Raw genomic sequence first — 25002 nt, forward strand, 5'->3', positions numbered from 1 at the left:
CCCCGCGCCTCGTGGGTGCGTACGTCTGCCCACCAGGCCGGGAGAGACCGTCTCATCGTTTCGGGTGCCGACAGCTAAAGTAGCCGTTACGCTACGGAGCTGAACCGAGGGAGCTGTACGGACTGTTGTGCAGTTAACGCCGAGTTCATTTTCTGTGGCTTCACAGCTCTGAGCACCCTGAGAGAACCGGGTTAAAGCTGGCGGAGGGTGGAGGAACCATCAGACCTTTGTGCTAAAGCTATCGGTGCTCAGCTTGTCTGGGCGGGTTGGTGTGCTTTTCTGTCGGTTCCTGCAGTTGTCACATTTTTTCCCTTTTTTCCAGTAGGTAGGAGTGGGAAGCTGAGGGCCAGCAGAGCTACTTAGGCATGTATGGTGCGCAAGTGTGGTAATTTAAATGGGAAGAAGTACAGAGAAAGTCGATTGCCAAGAATTATATGGGAAGCTTTTTAAAAGTATGTTTTCAGGAGAAGTGGCAAGAGGAAAAATAATTGCTTGGTGCTTAAGAAGGAGATCTAAATGAGGTACAAAATGTGCGTAAGTCTCATACTAGATCTATTACCTCATGCCGTGAAGCATATATGTCATCAGCTGGGAGGCAAGGATGGAGGTTTTGCCTTGCGTTAGTGATTGCCACGGGTACTGTGTTCGAATACTTTACAGGTAAGGTAAAATAATGTATGCTAATTTAGGCACATGGTGGATTTTGTTTTTCCCCTTCAGATTTATAACGAAAAAGGAAAGGTATCTACCCTAGTTTCTAAGAACTCTTGACATTACTTTTAAAATATGCTTGCTTTAAAGTCATGTCTTCTGCAAATAAAGCCCTTCTTTTATTTATGTGTAGCTACGGTGGGTTTTGTAACAGGCTAAAAGGATATCTTGTTGATATATTTTTACAGTTCTTGCTTCAAAAGGAAAAAGCATTACTTTGGTCTGTACTTACTGTGGAATGAGCTCAGGAGAGAGTAGTTTTGTGTCTCTCAGTTGTAGGTGGTTCATGCCAGCCCTCTGCGCAGTTTAATTTCATCATCGGTGCAAAAAAGAAAGATATTACTTAGCAAGAAAGCATATCATGTAATACTAACGCTTTTTAAATCTCAGACCATTTTTGATCAATTCCAATTTTAGACAGTCATTTTAATTTGTTACCAGCGAATGCTGTCTAATTAAACTTATATTTAACAGTCACATGCGTCAGTGAGCAACGTGAGATGACAGTGATGGAAGTGGGTGGATAGCACAATAGCTGGTGACAAGAGAAGGTGATCCAGTAAGGAAAGGAGACGACAGATGAATTCCGGAACAGAGGGTAATCAGCGGAGCCAGAGAGTAGGGGAACTGAGGAAAAAATAAATGGTTTAGAGCTGGGCTGTACAGCCGGGCGTTGCAGGCTGTTCTCGATCTCCCAGGCCTGGTGGTGCACGACCTGTGTGCGGAGGCTGCTATTTCTGGAATAAGAATGTGGTATTCCAGATTCTTTTTAATCAGCTGGAAGTGGATTGTACCAATTCAGAACAAGAATGTTCTCAAGAGAGTCCTTACTTCGGGGAGTTTAACTTTTTTTAGCCTACATGGCATTTGTGTAGAATGCCCCGGTTGTGGACCATTTCTCTAATTTTACAATAAATAATGTGTTTCCTGTCTTCTCTAAAAGCAGATGGGAGACACTAGAGGATAAGAGGCACTGGTATGATTGTTTGGTTTTTGTTTTTTTTCTTTGCGGTCTTCTCTGAAAGAGGTGGATTTCTGCATCCTGCAGTTTTCTGATTTTCTGTATTGCCTCCGCCTTATCCACAGATTCTTCAACCACAATAAACAAAAGAGTCTGGGGAGTTGGTCACTGCATTCTTACGTATTTTCACTGGACAGCCAGAAGTATTTTTGTAAGAAGCAGTGTAGGTGAATAATAGAAAAATAATTGTCAGATAATCAGTATATTAAATGCATTTTAAAAAGAAAATAATATGAGCCAGTAGATTGTGCAAAATTCAATGTTTGGTCAGATTGAGCTAGTCTTAAACTCCTCTCTGCTTTCATTATCACTTACCTGTGAGGGATTATGCTTTCCTGACCTGTTGACTAGACATATTACATTCCTGACTAAAATAGCGATAATGTTGAAGGACGTACTGCTCAGTGGTATCTTGGCCGTCTCAAAATCGATTGTTGAACTTCTGACTATCAAATATGTGGTGTGGGAAAAGGCATTGTAAGCCAAATGTGATACATATTGGTTGTATTATAAGCATATTGAAATAATAAGCTTAGTTTTTTCAATGGAAGTGTTCAAGAAACGTGTGGATGTGGTGCTTCAGGACATGGTCTAGGGGACATGGTGGCGCTGGATTAATGGTTGGACTTGATGATCTTGAAGGTCCTTTCCAACCTAGTGTTTCTGTGATTCTGTGATTCTGTGTAATGTAAGTTGCTAAACCATGCCTTTTTTTCTGAAAGGTGATTACATTACGAAAATAATAATCATTAGTAGCATTTTGAATTCCTTTCATGTCAGCATTTCAAGGAATGCAGTCTTTCTTCGGCTTTTTGCTTGCTTAAAGACGTTCCCAGTTTCACATCAGTCGCTGGCGTAGATGCTCAGACTCTAGCCTGTGACTGTAGGTAATGGCATGAATCTCCTGTTTTAACTCTGGGCTAAAACGAGGATTTATCCAAAAGTCGATGTTTTTTCTGTCGGTTGCTACTGGCTTATTTACCTTCCCTGTTTTCACAAAAGTCTGTATCTTCTCCAGCGTACCGTAGCAGGACAGCTTCTGTTTGGTGAAGCAGACCGCTCGGTACTTAATTTGCTGTAGTCTTTTCATTCCCTTTAAAATTTGGAATGTTTTATAGTAATGGTATTGTAAAGTATGTACTGCAAGCTCTGGTGACTCCTGCCATTTCTGTATAATTGGTTGTACACATTTGATTGCCATCAGCTAAACAGAAGAAAGTATTTTATTGCCCTTGTTAAGTGTGTTGTGCTTATGTTGTACTTTCACTGCTAACTTCCTGCGTGGATAAAAATGAGCATCAGCCAGACTGTTTGCTTCTAATTTCGATAATGTCCAAATTGCTTGGATCCTAGAGTACCTAAAAATTTATTTGAAAGGAGAGTATTAGTCTTTATTTGAAAAATACGTAGTTTTGGTTTTTTCTTGTATTTCCAATATTCAGTTTCTGAAAAGGTGCATTTTTAAAGTCATGGTTCAGGAAGATAATTCTTTGTCCTGGTTAAAGACACGAAGCAGCAACCTCATTGCTCGGATGACTATAGCTCTCACTCATTTCTGAAGAACTTAAGTGCACACGCTGAGCAGAGTTTGTTCTAAATTGAGATTTTCTTCTTTGTTAGGTATGAGAGCAGTATCTCTACAGTAATGTCTGATCACATGTACTGATTGAAGTAATTCTTATTTCCTTAAATTAATCAGCTGACTGGTCATTGTTCATATATTACAATTTCTGTTGTATCCATACTGTTTCTAATTAACTGTACCAAGTTATTCACAGACAAGTATTAGAGTAGAAGAAAAACAGTTATAACAGTTTGTAGTTTCAAACTTACCATAAAGATCTTAAAGTTGATCATATAATCCTTCAGCACGAGAAGCAAACTGTTTTATAACTGTCATTCTAAATTGTAACTTGATATGATGTAATTGTTTTAATAAGAGATTAACGGGCTTGCCAGCACAGATGGGTCAATATTTTATGATTAATAGGAAATGGGAAAACACAAGGTCATCTTTCACCGTGCCCTGAATATCCAAAGTAAGAAAAATACTTCTCCTGCATGGTTTCTAGGAACAAGACTGAAGGGAGACAAGCCAATCTGCCAACCATACTGTAAATCAGCATAAATTTCAGTTGCTAGTATTTCCCAGATGTCTCCGCTTGAAAACTACTTACTCCATCTTTGTTTTATTAAATTACCAACAACAAAAGAAAAAGAAGGATTTCTTTAAAGTGGAATCTGATATGTGAAAGAAAGGAATGGTATGTCCCCTTAGCAGAGTATTATTCATAAAATGAAACACATTTGTTTGTGGGAAGAGCGCTTGAAATGGTCTAAAGAATAAAGTGGCACATAAACAAATGCCAGAAGTGCATACTCACTTCTGAAAGCTGTTTTTATGAACCTGAGTTTTTATACTTGATTTCACAAACAAGCAGTAAAATGTAGTATATATTATTGACACCCTCAAAAAATAAAGGGCCTTTTTATGCCTGCACCCCACTGAACACACTCAACAAACAAGGCTGGATATTTCTCCACAATTTTTTGCTTTAACTGTGTCAAACTGCATAACTCACAGAGGAGTTCCTCTGCTGGTCTCGCATCATATGATACCTCTAATGTCATCTCTAGGATATTCCTATATTCCAGTAGCACTCAGGAGTCCAAGACCAGATAACTTAGAACCAGCAAGTCAGATCTTCAGCTTTCCATCCTCTTCGCATTGCCCAGCTAGCTCAAAGAGAAGAGCCAAAGCATTTGGCGTCTTAACTAACAAATTCTGAATTATTATTGAGGACCCATGAGGAAGGTTTAAGTGTTGATAAGAGCTGAACTGGTGGATATTGAAGGGAGATCAGAATTCAAAACCTCATTTATCAAGTGAGGGAGAAAACTTTACAATGTCCTTTAGCAAATCTTTTAGATCAGAAAGACTGTTAACAGTTAATTCCTATTTCTGAAAAAACTTCCTAATTTTGGAGAATCATAATATTAAATATAAATAAATCATCAGGAGGTAAATAAAGGGTAGTTCTGAGCTAGATCGTGCTCTCGTGCTTTAAAAAAAAAAAAGTTAACTGGAAGAGTCAGGCTAGGTAAAAGGATATGTAAAAAAGACATCCTTCTTTCTGTTGTTGGTCAAAGAATGTGTTCCTTGTGAAACTGAAAGCTTATACTATGTGGCTTGTGAATTCCCAATAGATACTACACCCCTTAAGCTTGATACTTCATATTAATTCCAGTCGAGGTGGTTTAGTGATAGAGCCATGCGATTGTTTAGCCCGAAGAGGAAATGAATTGTAGCCAGACGTCCTTTTTATGGTGGATGACAAAGCTGTGAACGCTGCTGGAAAGAAGTTTATGCTTCACAAAAGAGTTTTTAGGGTGAGATTACCGCCTCTGGTAGGCAGCTATCCCTAAGCAACATTTTAAAGTCTGGCCTTAAGGTCAAAATAAAGCATTTAAGGACATACTTATCTTGAAGCGTCTAAATAGTCCCACTTTGGCCAAACCTAAATAGAATCCTAGTGAGCAGTAAAGTTTTGAACAGTTCTTACCATAGTCTCTGAATCTCTCCTTTCCTGTGAGTAATTTTGTCAGAAAATAAGAAAATAAAACATTTTGGACTGCAGCATTTAGATGTTAGGGAAATAACTGTCAGTTTTGAGTCAACTGAATATTCATGCTATGGTATCCGCTTTTATTAGTTTCATCTGCTGATCTCCACATTTCTTTTGCTTTAATATTTTTTAACTAACTCATTGGGGAAAAAAACGCCCAACTACATTACTGCATGGTTTCTAGGTTTGATAACTGCCTCGTAAAATGAGGCTTTTTCCCAGTATCTGTATTTCCCCCCTTCTTCCTCTAAGGACATACTTTGGTTGATCATGCTATGTGCAGCCTTTATTGAGGGAGAGTAGATGTATTCTGTCTTGGAAACTGTAGGCAAACTCTTCAATGTCTGTCGCTTCATCCAGGTTTCTAATTTGGGCTGATGCTTACCCTTCTACTTACTGCAACCAACCAGCCATCAATGCTGGTGCATTTTCTTTGTCCTGTTAACCCAAGGAAGTGTTAAAGATCGATGAGATCCCCACTTTATGAAGTATGAGGAAAATTGTGTTTGCCCTAGGGTTTCATTTCCTTTCTGCTTTATATAATGTTAATGTTACAATAGTGGCTATCACAGCAGGCATCTTGCGGCTGAGGAGGCAAGCAGTCACCGGGGATGCTGCCTTGCTGCTCTGTGGCCAGCTGCAACCGTACCGATACACATACAACAGCAAGTGGTTTGTTCTTTGGTGTTTTTCACATAGAATTATAGAAATCTCCTTTGCATTCACCCTAATTAAATTCTTTACCTTGCAAAATATAAATAATCACAAATGTTTGAATAGCAAGAAGCCTTGTATTTTCTGCTGAAAAGAAATTATTTTTAAATACTGTAGATCTGTAATGTTTTTGAGATGATATATGCAGACAACTGCAGCCAAGATACATTATTTATGAGGTTTCATCAAAGGCTGTAGCAATTCACGGAAGAAATGATAAATATGTAGGAAACCTAAGACTGCCGGAGTTTATATAGGCGAAATCCTGTCTCTCTCAGACTGTATTTCTGAGTGAGCCCCTTTACTTCCCATTTCCTCCAGGTGAGAGCTTAGCAGTCTTGAAGCCAGTCCTAGGACAGGCAACAAATCTGACCCTGGAGGGTGTGCAAAAGTAGAGCACTAGGAAGTAGATCAACTTATGAATGATTCATGGCGAAAGTGAGCTCGAAGGAAGTGAAGATGATGTCTAGGGAATACGATGCAAAACATGAGAGCCTCCTGGCTACCATGGGAAATACCAAGAAATACAAGTACCAATCTAACAGTGAAGGAAGGGAGCAGAGGGAACAGCAGTGAAAAACTAGTGGAGAAAGAGTAAAAATGTGGAAAATAAAGGCATTAAAAAACCTTCAGATGTAGGTAGAACTTCGAAGCCTATAAAGAGTGGGTAGCATATACAACTCAATGCATATAAAGTCAAAAAGGCAAATAAAGCTGTGGAGGTATCTCCAGAGTCTCATTTATAGGTGACAAATGTATTCAGTGTTTTTGAAAAGCATAGTCTTTCATGGTTAAGAAGAGAATACAGAGCATCAGTTATCATTGCTACCTACATGCCGTTCTTCATTTAGAAGACAAAAAAATGAAATAGATTTAGTCAAATTGCTGGTGAAAAAAATGTAATTATCACTGATGAATGAAACAGGTGATGTCGGGGATCCATGTGAGCACGGAGCAAATGCTGAGGGTTTTATTCATAACTGAGCAAATCCGTTGTAATTTATTTTGGATATGCATGTTGCGGAAGGAATGAGGAAAGGCCAGAGCAGGTGGAAGCAGTTGAAGGATGAATCCTATTGCCATTTAAATCATTAGAAAATATCCAGCTTGAATAAAGGTCCCTTCTTTTATGGGAGAGGAAGGAAGAACTAGAGATCGTATCTAGCATATTCATAACTTAAAACATCCTTTTCTTCCTTCCTTCATAGGAATCAGAGCCTGAAAACCGTTACACAGCAACTACCTTGTATTTAAAGGGAAGTAGCTGTGGATTATTCTCTCTCAAAGGTAGTAGGTGGTATGTCGAGGAACATCGTATACATCTGTGCTAAACTGAAAATGGAAGAAGCCTGTAATAAATTACTAGTATGGGGTAAAAGTGAAAGGAAAAAAAATAATCCAATGTGCTTTTTGCTTTTTAAGCTGTACTAAACAGTAATGGTGCTGTTCTACAATTACCAATTCTCAATTTCCTGAATTCTGGTAGTGTTGGTAGATTTACTTGGTGCCTACAGGTATAATTACTTCTCGGATGGTTTGTATCTGCTTCCCTGTGGCAAGTCATGATTCAGTAGCTGTAATGAACTCTGTTTATCTTTGAAAACTGAAGTTATCCCTTTCCAGATTTTTAAGAAATAACGACCACACTAGAGACAAAAGTCTGATGCTGGGAGAAAAGAAAATGAGCCTTTTGAGAAAGAAATTTTTTTAAAAAATATGTGTGCACTTAGGGCATGCCTTGGTATGAAGCAGCTTTCAAAGATCATGTGGTGCGTGCAGTCCAGCACATTTTCCAAATAAAATTTTTAAATCTAAAGCAGGCTCACAGATGGTTCTAATGAGCTGGTCTTTGAGATATACTGTGACTTGAACAAAAATAGTTTAACTCCTAAGACACTAACATTTTGAGATGTCTTTCAAGCTAAAGCACTTGCAGTACAATTTTCACGCATATTTTAATTTTATATATATTTCTAGTCTCCAAAGAAGGGAGGTTTTCAGGATCTTGCACTTTCCTTTTATATACATTACAGTACAGCATCTCAAAAAACATACATCAGGAGCATTTTTGCGACATTGACTGATGCTTCTTTTTTCCGCACTTTTCAAACTCGACAAGCATTTGGTTTTGAACAAATAGTAATAAAAAAGTAAAGGTTTCCTATGCAAATTTAATTTTTAAAGTGGGAAAAGAGAGCGCAGTTTCTTAGTGCATGTAAAAATGGCACCCTTTCAGAATTATTTCTTTTAATTTATGCTAAACTTTTCAGTATTAAATACTCTAACTCCTGGAAACATCACTGTAAATCACAAAATGAAGCAATGCATTTAATAAATTAACATTTGTCAGGATATGTAGATATAGATAATTATACATACAAATATCTGTACTTATTTTCCCTTAATCTGTCTCTAAGTGTCTTGGGGTTTGTGTCTAAATTTCCAGACAATTAGATATAAACACAAAAGTTGGTGATAAACCAAACAGCGGAGGATTTCCTTCTGCCCAGGCTTCTACCTCCTATAGTTATTAGCATCTGTACGTAATAGCTGTAAAAACAGACCTCAGCCGACCACAGGCATCGGGGGTTTTTTTGGTCACTTTATACAGGTATAAATTACAATAAGAGGTTCACAAAGAGTTAACGGCTACGCTCTAATTTGACCAGACTGTCAGCTTCTACAAAAGAAATGCTAGTAATAAAAGTGTCGTCAAACAGTTTATAGCACTGTAGCACAGCAAATATTTATTAAATCGTATTGTTTATATTATTTTCTGTTATAAAAATAGTAAGAATTCACTTATGATCTTTTTATGACAAGGTTTGCAATTGCAGCATTCAAACTTATACCGTTTCAAAACTATGTTCTCGTTTCACTTAAGCTTTGAGAGACATCTTATTTCTTTATTTCATCTTAGGTCTGCCTTATGGATGGGAAGAAGCTTATACAGCAGATGGAATCAAATATTTTATCAAGTGAGTAGTTCTGGGGGGAAGTGTGTCGGAGTTGAAATAAAAGCACATAAAATCGAACACATTTTTAAACCTGGAATTAATGGAAAAAATAGTAAAATAATAAGGACTGTTACACGTTTTATACACATCTTATTACCAACAGCACTTGTTCTTTTCTGGTTTTTGTGACTTCACTGTCCAGCGAGTCCTAGAGAGCTTACTCACAAAGCCAACTGAAATTCAGTGAGAACTGACTCTCTCAATCCTTCAGGTGTCTTTGAAAACGCTAGTCTGCAATGTTGAGAACTTCCCCAGGTGTCTGACCCAATAATGGACCCAGGAGATAAGACAAAAATCTCATCCCCTAAATAGTTTACAAGTATCAACATCTATTTTTTTAAATGTCCTTATGTTTTGGGGAAGTGGAAGAATTCTTAGAATTCTTTTAGATTTTTAGAAGGCAGTTGCTCTGGTTTCACCTAAACCTAAAGTTACTGATGTTTTGGGGTTTTTTACGTTATAGCCTCCTTCCTTGTGTGGGAATAAGTTCTGCTGCTACAGGAGGGTGAAGGAACAGGACTGAAAGCATGTGGTTGTATTCGTAAAATGATCAAGAGATTTCGAACTGCCATACCATTCATTTAGGAGAAAAGTCGTTATGCTCTAGGCTTTACACTTAGGATGCTAAATGGAGGCTTACTAACTTGAGTATCACAGAATAATTACATTTCACAGTATCGCTGCCTGCGGGTTAAGCAACTTTTATTCCACTGATAATGCCACTGAAGCTGCACCAGGTGCAAAAGCCTTCTCTCGTATTCTGCGTATGTGCTATTCCTTGTTCTTGGTTCCTACCCCAGGAAAATCATACCTGGTTTCCATAGAGTTTGCTTTCTACATTTTCAAGGGGTTGCCAAAGATAAAGCCGTACTCTCCATAGCTGGCTTACTAGAATTACTTACATTAACTAATAGTGAATTTCACTGACTGGTGTTCCGGATACGGGTGGAACAGTGAGCAGTTATTATGCACCCCCCCAAAAAACCTCACAAAAATACTTCAGGAGTTACCTGTGATTTTTTTAGGCGAATAAAGTAATTTTTCAGAACTCTCCAGAGACCAGGGGAAAGGTGACATTGATAGGATGTTATACTAATACAGCGTCTAAATCAAAAAGAAAATTTCTACAAAAGCTTTAAAAGCAGTAATCATTTGAAGAGGTAATCATCTGGGGAAAAAAAAAGCACTAAGCTTGGGCCCTTGTTATTTGCTTTTTGGCTTTCCTTGGCTACAAAATTTCTTTAGTGATCGTTTTTCTGAAAGAATAGAAGAAAAAATGCAGTGCAAATTCACTATTTACAAAAAAACCAAAAAAATACTTTTTTTTTAACCAAATCCAAAATATGATTTGTGTCCTGCTAATGTCTTGCAGGTAGAGAATTGAAAGATTTTTACAAAGACCTACTTGATAAAAGCTGTAGGAATTCGTTGTAAGCTCTAGGAAAGATTTTTTTTTTTCCAATTGTGTTCTCTGATTCTGGAGGAAAAATGCATGAAAAAGAAGTAGCTCATGTTGTTTGTCCCAGAGGCTTCAGGAAGTGAATTGGACAGTATACTGTTGTTTTTTTCCAGAATATAGTGAAAACTATTTCATATAATAGTGGGGTTTATTATTCCTCTAAAAGATTGAAACAATTGGTTAAAAATATAATTAATCTCCGTTCCATATATCTTATGATTCTTTGTTTAATTAATAGCTAGTTATTCTAGCTGCTGAAATTTGCATATTGTTTAATTCCTATAGGTGCCAGGAAGACACTATTTTGCAGGTGGACTTCCACAGTCTCCTAAAAGGCAGGAAGGGCAGCAAATCTGTCTTTGTAGTGAGATAAAATTACTTTTATCCTGAGCTCTTACAAAAGTCACGTAAATAACATTGAAGTTTATGTATTAGCTAGCCAAGAAAAACAGGGACCTTTTTTTTCAAACGTACTGCTCTGTTGTCCTTGACTCACCCCGTGGTGCCTCGAGCTAGACGTATGAAAGCAGACATGGTTTTTTCTGCAGAGGTTTCCAAACACACCGTATATGATACTGCATTCCAGCTCTAATCAAAGGGCAGCTTTTCTTTTCAGACAGATGTAGGTTACTACGTGGGATTTATACCAACAAAATTGTAGAAAAATAACTTAGGAAATGAAAGTGAATTAAAAGCCAATTTCATATCAATGGAAATAAACACAAAAGCAACTATTAAAACAGAGCACTGTTCCCTTGGTCTCCATCTGTTGGTACAGGGAGCCATGATAGGACAGTTGGAAAGTTCAGGTGGGTGCTGGATACCGTTCTGAGTACAACACAGGTTTATACCTGCGTAATTGGAAACTGAGCTTGAAGATAGTACTATCCAGCAATAATAGCAAACGGAGTTTAGAAACAGAATATAAGAAATCTCACATTCTTGCAACGTTTCCCCCCCCGCTTTTTTTTTCCTGGTTTTGTTACTGTGCTTCTCATGCAAGTACTTATCCTGATGACCTTGTGGAAAGTTAGATTTGCTGAATATGCATAAGAAATTTCTTTCTAAGTTCTGCACTTGGATGCTGAACTATTGCAGATGTGACAATAAGATGCATATTAGCAACAGTAGAATCTCAGCTAGTCCAGGTGGTGGAAGCCTAATCTGCAGAAAGCATCAGATGTTTTGCACGTTATCCCCACTTGCTGAAACTACAGATTTGAATTCAGCAGTTCACATGAAAAAGCTTTTTCAGGAATTTTTGCATATCTGATCTGTGATTGTTAACGACTCATGTTCTTCCCTCTTCTGAATGTGCTGCCAGCATTGCAAGTGATAGTGCCCCAGGTTTTCCATCGTCGTTACCTTCGGTAATCTGGCCTATAAAATTCTGCGTGTCAGTCTTTACGTGGCAGGCAAGGAAAATCTATCCATTTTAATTGCAGAGAAGGGTATGAAATCACCCTTCGTGACCACCGTCTAAAAACTTCAGTTCTTCTGAATGGAGTAACCACACTGAAGTGTTGTTAAGAGCTCTTAATGCAGTTCGTGAGAATGGAATTAACTAAGCGTTGCAATAAGGCATCATGGTAATTAATATTCCTTTTAACTATTTCCTTATTTTGCTTCCGTCACTGTTTCCAAGTGCCTCTACAGAGCTAGGCTTTTTGCACGCTTGAAAATTCATACCTGTTACTACACTTTGTGATGCAATGAAGTCAGTCTGAGAAAGTTAACCATTTAGAGCAAGGAGCAGGGGTGGCCTGAGTCCCTGGTTTCTAACATTGAGCGGTAGAGATTTCAAGGTGACAGTTCTACCCAACATTGAAAATATCCTTTTCTAGGAGGAACTTAGCTTGAGGTGCATCTTACCAGCTCATCCTTTTCAGTAGGATTTAATCTAATTGTTTAAATGGGGATTAGCAGAACAGTTGATACTTTACAGCCCTGGTACTAATACTGTAACCTTCCTGTTCTCTCTGGCCGTGCATTTCAATCCTTTCATTCTTTGGCGTTTAGAACAGCCAAAGCCATGAGGGGCTTAAGAGTGTTTCAACATTAGCCCACTTCCATGTATACAAACAGATAGGAAAACACGTTACAATTCCCTAAGTGTAGCCACAATTAAACTGAATTGTCCGTTTTCTTGTTATGCACTTAGGCTGTGAGGCTGAGTGGAAGCTGCAATGGTTCTGTTTAAATCCACAGCAGCTTTACAATATGCTAAGGACAATCAAGTATTATTTTAATTAGTGGTTGCTTTCAGTTCCAACATGCTTTATTGGGCCATCAAGTCGCTGAGTCCATAGATCTATATGTTATAAATCTAATGCAGTAAACACCCCACAATGGAATCTTAATAGCACATAAGCTTGAGACAGCTTGCTGTGAAATTTCCATAAATATCTCTGAAGGGGGTGTAGCAATATGAAGTGCATGAGAAATCAGAGTTTAAAAGAAGCAAACCAGCTGGCTTGTGTTGCACACTAAAGTGAAACCCACTTATGTGAATAACTGACATGAATAAAACATTTACGTGGCTGTATTCCTAAGGGCCGGAACAGCTCTCTATATCTACCAGGGAAAGCTGTATCTTGACCATGAATACTCACCTTAAGACAATTTTTGAAATCACTTCTTTTATTCACGAAATCATTTCAGTTTCTCAGTAAATTATTTTCAATCAACCAGGTTGCTAACATCAGTCACAAAGTACTGGCAAGTGTGAGAAAACTACCTTTTAGACTGCTGGTGTGTCATAAACTCACATGATTCTGTGCTGGGCATTAAGGTCATGTGTATCGGTTTACCACGAAATAGCAAAAAGTAGTGTTGACCTCTCTGAGTTATACCTCAGTACACATCGGAAAAAAGGCAAGTTCAAGTGTCTTACTAATATAATATAAATTAACAGTCACCAGCAGGACAAAAATTACACCCGTAGACTAAAAGGTAGAGATCAGCTTCATTGCTAGTACAATGGTGCTTTCCTCCTGCTGGAGAGTAAAGGTTGAATTTGGCCCCAGATAACTTTTGAGATAACCTGGTGTACTTTAAAGTAATGGAGAGGGCAAGCACTATTTTATTTTGCATGTAGCTATACATTCAGTCATTCGTACATAGCACCAGATTCATGCCCCATCAATTAATGTGTCATAGAAAGACATTGCTGCTGCCCGTTTCCTCACCGGTTTACGTTTGGAATTTCTATCACTGTTTTTATTACAGTTGAATGTAGCCTACTGGGGTTTTCAGCAGTCCGTTGCAATTCCAAAATCAGAGAACAATCTAGATTGGAAGGGATGTCTGGAGCTCATCTCATTTAACCTTCTATTGAAGAGCAAGATATCCAGAGCCCTGTCAAACCAAGCCTTGAGTATTTCCAGTGGGGGAGATTCCACCACCTATCTGGGCACCCCGTTCCAGTGTTTAGCTGTTCTCACAGTGAAGAACGTTTTCTTAATCTAGATGGAATTTCCCCTGAAGCAACTTGTGTCCATTGCTTCCCATCTGTTGCCATACACCTTTGTGAGAAGAAAGCCTCCATGTTCTTGATAACTACCTTTTGGGTGTTGGAAGACTTTGATTAGACACCCACACCCCACACCCCCGAGCTTTCTATTCTCTAGACCAAACAAACCCAATTCCTTCAACGTTTCTTCATGTGCCAAGTTCTCCAACCCTCTAATCATCTTGGTGACACTGCACTGGATCCTCTCCAATTTTTCTCTTGTCTCACTTGAACTTAGAGGACCAGTGTATTGAAGAGACCCCACATAATAAGGTAAAAAAGATTGATATTAATTAATTTTACTTATTAGATGATTAAGTCTGTTCTGTTGTGAGAAATTCAATAACTGATTTTCTAATAGAAATTCCTGTCCTAAATAAACATTTTATCTGTAAATCCCAGAAACACAAAAGGGCTAACAAGCCCTCATAAAGTATCACTTAGATCCAGATGTGTATGTATACACTTACCCGTCAGCTGGGAGGCATTAGCATGGGAGAGGTTTTGTAAGTAAGAGAAGGTTCATCTTGTTCACTTTTAAAGCTAGTCATGTGGCTATTTTTGCCCAGGCTTAGTTCAGGTGTAACACTGAATGAGTTTACTAAGTGTTGTAACCACTATTAGAACAAAATTTCCCTTTTGTTGTATGCTCCGGCATTAAAAGTCCTCATGGAAATGACAGCACTGCAAACAGAAAGTGTATTCTATCATTGAACAGATTTTGTGAATTAGTAACTTGTGGGTTTGATTCTTAAATAGGAGAAAGAGTCTATGTGTAACTTTGCTCTCCCAGTGAAGTAATCATATATGCTAATTAATTAATGGGTATACACTGGTGGTTTAGAATCACACAGGAGCAGTATTAAAAAACATAGCTGGGACACTAATTTTTTCCCTGAAAACCCATTATAGTTAATCTCTTCCATCCTCCCACTGTGTTCACCTTTAACATATGGCAGCTCTGTAGCATGAGGCTGGCACCTAAAATTAGGTAGGGCCTTGCTATTCTCCCTCCCACTCCCACCCACTCCTTGCATATGTATACAGTTTGTAAGGACCAGCTGTGAATTTTGCCCCTGTAAACACTGTTTTTCTAGCATTTTAATAGGACTATGTTCCAACTATTCCACATTAACTCAAGAACATTTATCTTAAATTAAATTTTCCTGAAAGACAAGTAAAAGTTACCAAATATTTTTAAATTTTGGGATCTTTTCCCTTAGGTGTATATTAGTACCTGTGATGTTTTCTATCTTATAACAAAGGGGAAACAGTACTATCTGATTTAGGGTTATCTTTGAGCAGTTTATCTAAAAATCAGAAGGTTAACACGGAAGCTTTGTGTGCTTCAGTGTGACAAAGTAGGCAGTGAAGGTGCCTTCATTGGAAGGTATAGAATTTGCTTCATGTGAAGTAGGAGCCTAAAGTCAATACTTGTAAAATACAGATTAATGAAAACCATACATGGTGTGTTCTGGTAGCTTTACCTAATAAATCAGGCTTCCACTTGGAAAGCCAATACATCATACCTGTATGTTTTCTAATATTCTGTTTTGTTTGGTTTTGCTTGGGAAGGAGCCATCATTAATTTTACTGAAAGCTGGGCACTCACAGAAACTGTTTGTGATTTTATGACTGAACTAAGAATAGCAAAGCATGTGTGATAGATGAAGAACTTCTGTAGTATAAACATTGTTGTTTTATAGCACTAGAGCTAAAGGTATCATCGTAAAAGGAAAACAAATCACAGTTGATTTTACTTACTGCACGCTAAATTGAAAAAACAAACCTGTTCCTTTGGTAAGTGTACTCTACACATTATAAAGGAAGGACTCAAAACTCAACGTACTGAGGTGTCTTCAGCTTTGCCTCTTCTGTTCCATTCCAATATATACTAGTTTATTACAGTATACTAGTTATCTGCACACTATCTAAGTAGTTGGAGTGGCCCTTCCTAGAAGAAATCAAGTTGAATGAAGTTCAAATCATATCAGAGCTGACCTAGAAGTAAATTTCTGTATGTTCCGCCCAAGTTTCAGTGAGTTCAGAGCAGCAAACTGAGAAAAACCATGATCTGCCGTACTGAACGTGCAGTTGAAATCCCCCCGCATTGAATCCAGTACCCGTTCCATCCCCGACTCCCTGTGTAGCGGTAGGCAAGTTAGCGGCACCAAAATTATCAGTTGTCAGAATCATCATTGTAGGTGTCCCCGTCTTAATAACTTCAATGCTTTGTGACTAGGACTGGGTGTTTTGAGGCATGGAGTGCTCTTTGTTTTCACTGAGTTCGAAGAAAAATGCAATTACTTTGCATCTCTCAAAATCAGACCTTTTCGTATTTTACACATCACTCAAAAATAGAGGTTGCTTTTGAAAATGTTTCCTTTTACCTGTCATCCTCAAGTCCTCCTGTCCGAAAATAGAGGACAGGACGTTTTTCTTTTTGATTTCTGGATGACCAACTTGAGACATCTCAGAGAACTTCTATTTTCACAAAGTATTAATGCCTGCCATCTGAAGGACATGACTCTCTGCTGTGTCTCAAGCTGGTCACTAGGAATAAATATATCCAGAAGTAATAGTCCCCTTCCAAAATTGTGCTCCCTGGTTGTTCTTTGTTCACAGTCACTATTGAATGAAGAAAGACTTATTAAAAGACACAGCAATGATTTAGGGTAAGACATTTCGCTAACTAAAAATCCGTGAAGACTTACAGATTGCCAGGGTAAGATGGAAATTCCAAACAGTTTGTAAGCTTTAGAAATGGATTATTGCCAGGTACTTGGGTTGTAGGGAATTCAGTTTCTCTGATTGTCACTGAAATCATTTTGCACGACTATACGGACAATAATCTCAGATGTAAAACTAGGAAACTTGGCATCAGATTTTATGATAACCTGAGCTTGTAATACAAGAATGTTAAGACCTTAAACTGCTTTTGGTTGGGCTTTTTTTTTTTTCCTGAGAGGTTGTTTGTTTTTTAATATCAAGAACCAAAATGGAGAAATACTTTCAGCTTCCACAGATGCTGCACACTCTCCAGGTTCTGGCCTGTCACATAAGGCAGCTGTTACAAATTCTTCCGTGAGAAAATATATGAAGCTAAAATTATTTTTTGCTGTAGACCTACAAATCCCACTAAAATCAGCGTGCTGATTTTTGTTTCCTCTGCTGGGCAATTTTACTCTTACACTGATGTGCCCAAGGTCTAATTCTGACCTCTCTAGTACTTCTGTGAGTACCACTGGCAGTGTGACCGTTGGGACCCCTGTTCCACGTCCTTTGTCGGGGCAGGATTTGGCACTCATGGAACCGGCCACGTGCACCCTCAGTTCTCCTGCGGTCTCCCTGGGTTTTGGGAGAGCCACCAGAAGCAGAACGATGCACAGCAAGGATTTTTTGGTATGGCTTGCATCCGAAGCACGGGTCTAAGCCATCACTTAGGTATTAGTTCATTTTAGTACACGCTTAGTTTAAACATAGGCCTTGAGTGTGCTCCAGGCTGTGGTAGAAAAAGACTTACGTGACCTTGGCCTAAGTCTGCAACATCTGCCTTACCAAGCTGTCACGCCCGTGATGGTAAGACAGGACTGATGTGAAGGGAGCAACCTGGTTGTGCAATTCTTCACAAAACTAACACCGCTGATCTTGATGTTCCGATGCATTTGCAAATAAACTGCACCAGAATTTTGATGGCGTTCACTTACAGACACAGGATTATGAGTAACTGCATATACTAAAACAGCACTTGTAGAGTAATAGCAGTTGGCTAATGCTGGGGTGAGACAGATTTCAGGTAGTGCTTTAAAACTGTGAAAAGTTTGCGTATCCTGTTACGCAAACCTTTGGGCTTATTCAGCCTCGGCTCAGATTCTTCTGTTATTAATGTTTTCATTTTATATTGGGCTATTTGTTTGTTGTTGACAATTTTTAATGATCTAGCACAGTGTTTGGCTATTTTGGCTATAAATCTTCTTCCTAGGGGTAACTGCCTTTTGAAATTGCTCATAGATTTGTCTTAGTGGACAAGCGTTTAAATCAGTTTAATCAAGGAATAAATAGTGAAACTCTCTCCTGGGGTTTCACTTGATATCCCTCAATCTTTAATTAATACTCAAGCAAAATCTGCAATCCCAGAGGGAAATACAAGAAACATTTATGTTGCCTTAGGACACAGTTCCATGAGGCGACAAGTGCTCTCAATCTAATACAGCCAATAAAAGTTAAGGTCACTGCCATCTTCCAGGACCTGCGCAGCATCTCCTGGGGTACCACTATATGCTGTATGTTCATTTTGAAATGTTGTCTTGAAAGAGGGTCCAGTCTTAAAAGAGGAAAGAAAAAAACCAATGTTTCATTTCAAATAATCTGATTTTGATAAATACAATACAAAAAGCCTTCCCAAACTGCCTATAGGTTCCGTGTCTGGAAACTGTCTTCCCTAGATGCCCTCAGGATTGATTGATTATAGTTGCATCAACATCACTCAGCTGTTTTTTATTTTGTTCTAATTGCTTACCTACTAGAATAAAATCCTTTAGTTACAGTTCAGAATAAGTTATTTCTTGCAGATCCTCCCAGCATTTGCTCTTCAAAACAGCAAGAGTTTTCAGTTGCTTGACGTGGTTTCCCGTTACAGCACAGCATCTGCTTCCCAACCACTGGCGTTTTCAAAGGGGATGCCAAACGTGACAGATACCATGACCAGGTCTGCAAGCGTGTGCTAGCTCTGAGAGCTTATTTCATGATCAATATTGGTGTTGAAGAAACAAAAAATGAGTAACAAGTTTTAATTCATAAGGGACAGCAGCAAAGTGTTAAAAGCACTGGCTCTTGAAAGCTGAGAAATAGTTCTGCTCCCAAAAATCACGCAATCCCAAATAAAATGAGGAATGCATTCACCACGTGTCAGGTGCAGCACCAGTAAGGACACGTTATATTCAATCTGCTTGTGCAGATTGTAAAGCAATTTAGAAATGCTATCGGGTAGAGATTTGAGGGCAACAGAATTAGCATACTTCTGGCATTTAGACCATCCTGTGTACCAAATCTTGCTGTATAGTATTTATCGAAACTCCACAATCACGGGAGGGGCCTGGGCTATAACTAAAAGGTCTGCAATTACCATGATGCCATGGTCAAAACTTGCTCCATGCCTTCAGGAGCAGCAGCTCCCTGGTACTCCCTTAGATACTCCATTGCCACCTGCTGGCATGAGGAAGGGTCATTCTGTCTCACCCTACCAAGACATGAAGGTCTTCAAGCAGCCTGGTGCAAGCTAAGACTGCTCCATTTTTGTGCAGGATCTATTTTTGATGGTATATTTTCTTACTATGCAGTGTTTCAGAAGACGCATATGGAACGTTGGTCATGGCCCAAGAGACTTGCATTAGCAAGTTAGAGAAGTATGAGTAAAATAGAGATGAAAGAGCCGGGCACCTTCTCAAAGGTGCAAGGTTTGGGCCAGTGGGTTTTAAAGAGAAAAAGGATCCTTGCAAAGCCAAAGGCTATTCCAAGCACAAGGGGAACAGAAACGGAAAGGCCCAGCAACAAAAGACAAAAGCAGTAATTAAAACAAATCTTGCAAAGAGCTACGCAGACAGATTCTGTGCAAGAGCAAGCCGGGGAGATGAGCTAACCTCTAGATGAAGGATTAAGTTTCAGGATCTTCATTCAGTGGCATTGTTCTTGATTTTCCTGTTGCTCTGGCCCTCATTAGCCTCCAAACCACCGCTGCATGGGGGCCTGCGTACTAGCAGAGCATAACAAAGGGTCGCGTAGCCTCCCGTGTTGCCGGTCGTCTGGCAGATACTCCACTCGCAGCAGCTTCAGAACTTCCACTGGGATACGCATGTAAATCTAAAAACTAAAAAAGCACAATATGGAATATATTTCTGGGTAAAATAGAGCGTGTCCCCTTCCAACCCATTGCATCTACGTGTAGCAGTGCTGTTTGCTGGAGTTTTTAAGAATTATTTCAGTAACAACAGTGAAAGCACTAAAGGATAAAGCTTTCGGCGTGCGCTGTTTCCGGTGTCGCAGCCCCTCGGCGGCCAGCGGTACCACACGGCGACGAGGGCTTTGCCAAAATTTTCAATTGTGACCAGATCGGTACAAGCTCCATCAAGCATCAGTACTCTTTAGCTGAGCATTATTGCATTTTAAAGGGCTAGTGAAGTTTGAGAAATCAAAAAGTAAGCTAAGAAAGATGAAAAGTGTAGCAAAAATACTGATATGGATTGAATGGATTTAGATTATGGGGTATGTTCATCTAGGGAGGAAAATAGCTACCTTGGGTTTTGTGTTATTTCATATGAGCAAAGTTCTGCTTTCACTTTCATCTTTAATACTGCTTAATTTGGTAGAGAAGCACAGGGTTCATAGGAGGCCAGAATTTGGCTTTCCAAGTTCAGATAAAACTAAATCCTATTTGGCCCCTAATGAGTAATGGTCCCTATTCATTACGAGAGTTTGACTGATTAATTGTTTAAGGCTGCATCATGTCTCCTGAACAGATCTGAAACAAATGGGTTCTGAGCTAGATTGCTCCGTTTAAAGCTAAAAGTAACCCAGGTGCACTGGAAAAATTCAGCCAAGTGTTACGGATGTGGTCCCATGTCAAAAAACACCCAACAAACAAACCCAAACTTCAATGAATACCGCATGGCTGCTCTGTAGCTCAGCATCCCGCAGTGACCTACAGCACTTCTGTTGCCTGCAAGACTCTTCCTGATTCCCTGTTAGAGTCCAGAGTTTGGCCCTAGCTGGAGAATACAATTTAAGGTGAAAAGCATGTCTTGATAATGCTCAAAATCTAACAAAGGTGCAGTCGTTTTTTCCGTTAGTTTTTCTTTGAATTTTTGTTTTCTTAAAAGATTGTGTTTCATTTTAAAAAAAAAATTTTCCATGCGAAGAAGTAAGAGCCATAAGGAGGGTAATTATAATGGTATTTTAAATAATTTGCTACCATTTCTTTGCCCAAAAAAATCCCTGTGTTCTCATGTTTTGTTCTTCCGAGCTCTAAAATGTGTCCTGCAATTTACTAATGTAAAAAGACAGAATAAGGTACTGACATAGTTCCAGATGAAATGTTTCTGTTTTCTAACAATAAACTTGGCTACCCTCCGACAGCAATGACTTGTTTGAGAACCTAAAAATCTTGAAATATTGTTAATCGCTCTGAAAATGTGAAACTCATCTTTTGAATAGGAATATTTGCAAATGGAAAATGTTTTACATTTAGAACTTGTAATGCTGGCTTTCCAAATATTCCTTTAATATTCAAAACAGTTTCATCGATTAGGCAAAACCTAGAAGTAGATTTGAATTCCCTCTCACTTTTATTGCTGGCCCTAGCACACAAATCAGAGAGGATGTATTTCTAATACAAGAATGTTCTGCAAACCAGTAAATCTGGGATTATCTCTTCGGACTGATTATGTCAAAGCTCTTTAGCCACAGCGCTTTTGGAGAGCTAAAAATAAATAGCGGGGGGGTTATACATTTATTCTGTACCTAAATAATCTGTGCGTATTGTGTGTGTCTGTCTACAATGTAAGACATGGTATCTGGACTTAACGTTTATTTATAAGAGTTCTTTTTCTAGTAAGGATTTCGGCAAAGGGTTTAAAACAAACTGTCCCAGTAGGAGGGATGAAGTCTAGTGCAAGTTTAAAAGACCCGAGTTCAAATCGGAAGCATTTACAGCAGTTTGACGTTAGAGCAAAATTTGGCCCCCATGTATTTTGAAAGTGGATGAAAACTAGCTCTTTCTTAGTGATTAAACAAGGTTGTGCCATTGAATATAGAAAATTGTAATCCTGATGTCAGTGCCACAGTTCTGCAGTATTAAAGGTCAGGAGAATTTTTGCATTTATTTGCATGAGAACACAAGTTCTTACAGCGGTGAGCAGAAAGTTAGGCAAGCTATCATTTGCCTCCCGGTCCTAAAGTATGCAGGAGGAAAATCTTCTGAAGAATAAATGCTTAACAAAGAATTTTTTAATTGATTACATCAAAGACCCATGAATGCTTTTCCACATAACTCTTCTGCTCCTGTGCAGGTTCTCCCATTTCATAGGATGGATGCTGCCTGCTCATGAGAAAGCAGAGCTAAGGATTTAGGTGCACAGCAGGTCAAGGCATGCTACAAGGGGAAGTCAAATGGGAAAAAATAAAATTGAAGCTTAATTTTGTTCTTATTTAAATTCAGTAATGGATTGCTGAGAAGTGGCTTGATAAAAGCAGGCAATATAAACACTTAGAATAGTACTGCAGGCAATAAATCTTGCATTGGCAGAGCTGGAATGGATGGAATCCAGTTCATTCAGCTCCCGTGATTCCACTGGTATTGGAAGGAGTTCTGTATTGTTATGCAGATAAATGAAATCACATGCTGAGGCTTTGATTTAGAGTGATATCTTCAGTATTAAGCCATAATGACTAATTTTTTTAATTGAAAAAAAAATTTATTACATTTCCTGACAGTATAGAAAACATTGCAGAAAAATTCAAGACATTTTCCATAGTATATTTACGAATATAAATATATTCATAATATAAACATGAATACACGTATTTCCATGTGTTGTGGAATGATGTTCTTGATTAGACAGGTTTCCTCTTAAAATGGAATTTTATTCACAAATATCTCATAAAATGTTTTATAAGGACCCTCATAGTCTTCATGTTGACCTTCTAAAGGTAAACATGGGAAACTTTGGAAAGTTGCTCTTATTCCTAGTAAAAATGGTACATTCACTTTCTTAGGATGAAATGATTACTGTGCTTGAGAATGGTGGGTATCATCTGCTGCGTTGTATTTTCTGTAGCTCCATGTTGTTCGGTTCTACTTCTGTTTTAACTTCGCTGAAATTGATCTCTACAGCTCCAGGAAGTTTTGTAATAAACTCATGAAGGAATGAAGTCCATCCAGTGCTGCTCTGACCAGAAAAGCACTTAGGCATTGCTTTCACACATAAGTAGAGCTTTTGGGTTGGTTGTTTTTTTTAGGGTTATGAACTGAGGATATGGCTTTTATCCTCCACATTTTGGTTTTCCTGCTTGGTCCTTACTCAGATGTTGCTTCAGTTGAATTAGTGGCTAAATTCACAGGTTACCAGTTCAGAGATAGGTTAATCTAGTTAACGCAGCTCAAGATGTGATTTATGTTAGCATCATATTTCCCTCTTTGTGAACAATATTGTTGTCCTCACCATATCCAACTTATTCTGAGCTCAGTATACTCAAATGAAAGGTGAGAACCCAAGGTAAAATCATAGCACGATAGTGTTGACTGGAAAAGTAATCCCCATACCCATAACCCAGTGTAGTGGACCACTGACTCATATTCCTACTTTAACGTATCAGTTTCCATAATCAGATATTCAAGGGAGCATTCTTGAAGACAGAAAGACAAAATCTGTTTTCACTTGAAAAGGTCAGTCTAGAGTAGTTCCATCATGGAAGTTCATATTTAATTAAACCTGAAAGGTGAGCATAGGCATGGGCTTTAGGTACACGCTATGTTAAAGTTGTGAGAGGAGCTGTTTGTCTTTCATGGTGTATATTATATGCACAATATTTTTCAGCCAGTTCTTGTAATGAACTTGTATTACAAAATTCATCTTTGCGCTGACTTGACTGTAAAAACTGTGAATTTATTAGCAAGATTTTTTAAAGTGCAAAGAAGCTATTTCCTTTACCAAGAACACGTTATTCCAGAAGGGAGAAGAGGCAGTGCCTTGCCCACACACAGTATGGCTAGCACGCGTACCACCAATCATAAGGTGTACGGTGTTCTCAGCCGCAAACACTAGGCCTGTTCCGTTTATCTGTCCTTACTGAGCCTTGATCAGGTTCTTTCCATTCATGTAGAATCTTAGAAAAACTATAAAGTAGGTTAGACTGCAAGTCAAATGTGGGGTTTAAGCCTTAAAAAGTAGTACTGACTCCCTTTTATTACATGTTTAAACGCTGTGGAAGCATGTCCAGACTTTGGTCTAGAGGACATGTAAAGAACATCCTTTTTTGGATTGTTGGATTATTCATCAGCGTTTTTCTGCAGGAAGAGGAATGGCTTAATGATGTTAGAATGTTAGTTCATGTTCTAACAAACTGAGCGTATTCCTGTGATGTGATTCCACGTTTGGTCAGCCTGTAACTAGTCTGATGGCAATGTTAATCCCTTGCTAGCTGGGTGGAGTTTTGTAAGACTTTGCTGGCCTGGGCTGCACACTGCTGCTGGGTTGCTTGTTTACAGCTCTATTAACAGGAAATGTCGCCAGTCTGTATCGGGAGTCTCTTACAAAAGCATTCTCTCTAATGTATTGGGAAATGAGACCTGCAGTCCAGGTTCTAGCATCCAGAGGACTCTGCATTTTGTTTGTAAAATCTCATAGTTAGCAAGAAAAAGAGAATTCTGTATTTGAAAGTGTTGTAATTATCATTACAACTCCAGACTCCATCTGGTATTTCTTGTTTTGAGCTTGGTAAACCTCTTTTGGGTTACTAATAGCATTTCTTGTTTCCTTTCCAGCCATGTGACACAGACAACGTCATGGATCCATCCTGTAACAAGCGCACTAAGCTTGCTTTGCTCTGAGGATGATGATGATGGAGTAAGAGAGCTTCCCGGGTCCAAGAGCTGAGGACGTCTGTTGGCAGAAAGTAGTTTGTCTAGTTTCAGTGCGTTAGTGAGAATATGCACACTTTTTAATCTACGTACTTTCTAGTCTAATGTAGTAGTACCTGATGATGTTTAGCTGCTTCAAGCCAGAGGAAGTGCAGCCAGTCTCTGGGGTGGGTTTACTGAGGCTACCGAAGTTGCAGGCATTGCAGAAGCCTCCCTTCAGTCCCTGATCTGTCCCAGTTCGGTGTGCAGGGATCAGTCTTATCTTAGGGCCCAACCCAATCTTTTTATGACTTCTCTACCGGCATAACTC

The 25002-nt window shown here is 38.8% G+C and overlaps 1 protein-coding gene across 1 annotated transcript in view; it reads left to right on the forward strand.

Annotated features, from left to right (window-relative positions):
- Nucleotides 1-24708, forward strand: part of STXBP4 (syntaxin binding protein 4) — a 70527-nt gene extending 45819 nt beyond the window's left edge. Inside the window, exons 21-22 of the mRNA XM_010294062.1 lie at nucleotides 8993-9050; nucleotides 24597-24708. Of these exons, the coding sequence (XP_010292364.1) occupies nucleotides 8993-9050; nucleotides 24597-24708 (170 nt within the window). The remainder of the gene's footprint in view (nucleotides 1-8992; nucleotides 9051-24596) is intronic.
- Nucleotides 24709-25002: the final 294 nt, after the last annotated feature.

This window comes from Phaethon lepturus, unplaced genomic scaffold (genome assembly GCF_000687285.1).
Source record: "Phaethon lepturus isolate BGI_N335 unplaced genomic scaffold, ASM68728v1 scaffold24229, whole genome shotgun sequence".
In the NCBI taxonomy this organism is placed as follows: domain Eukaryota; kingdom Metazoa; phylum Chordata; class Aves; order Phaethontiformes; family Phaethontidae; genus Phaethon; species Phaethon lepturus.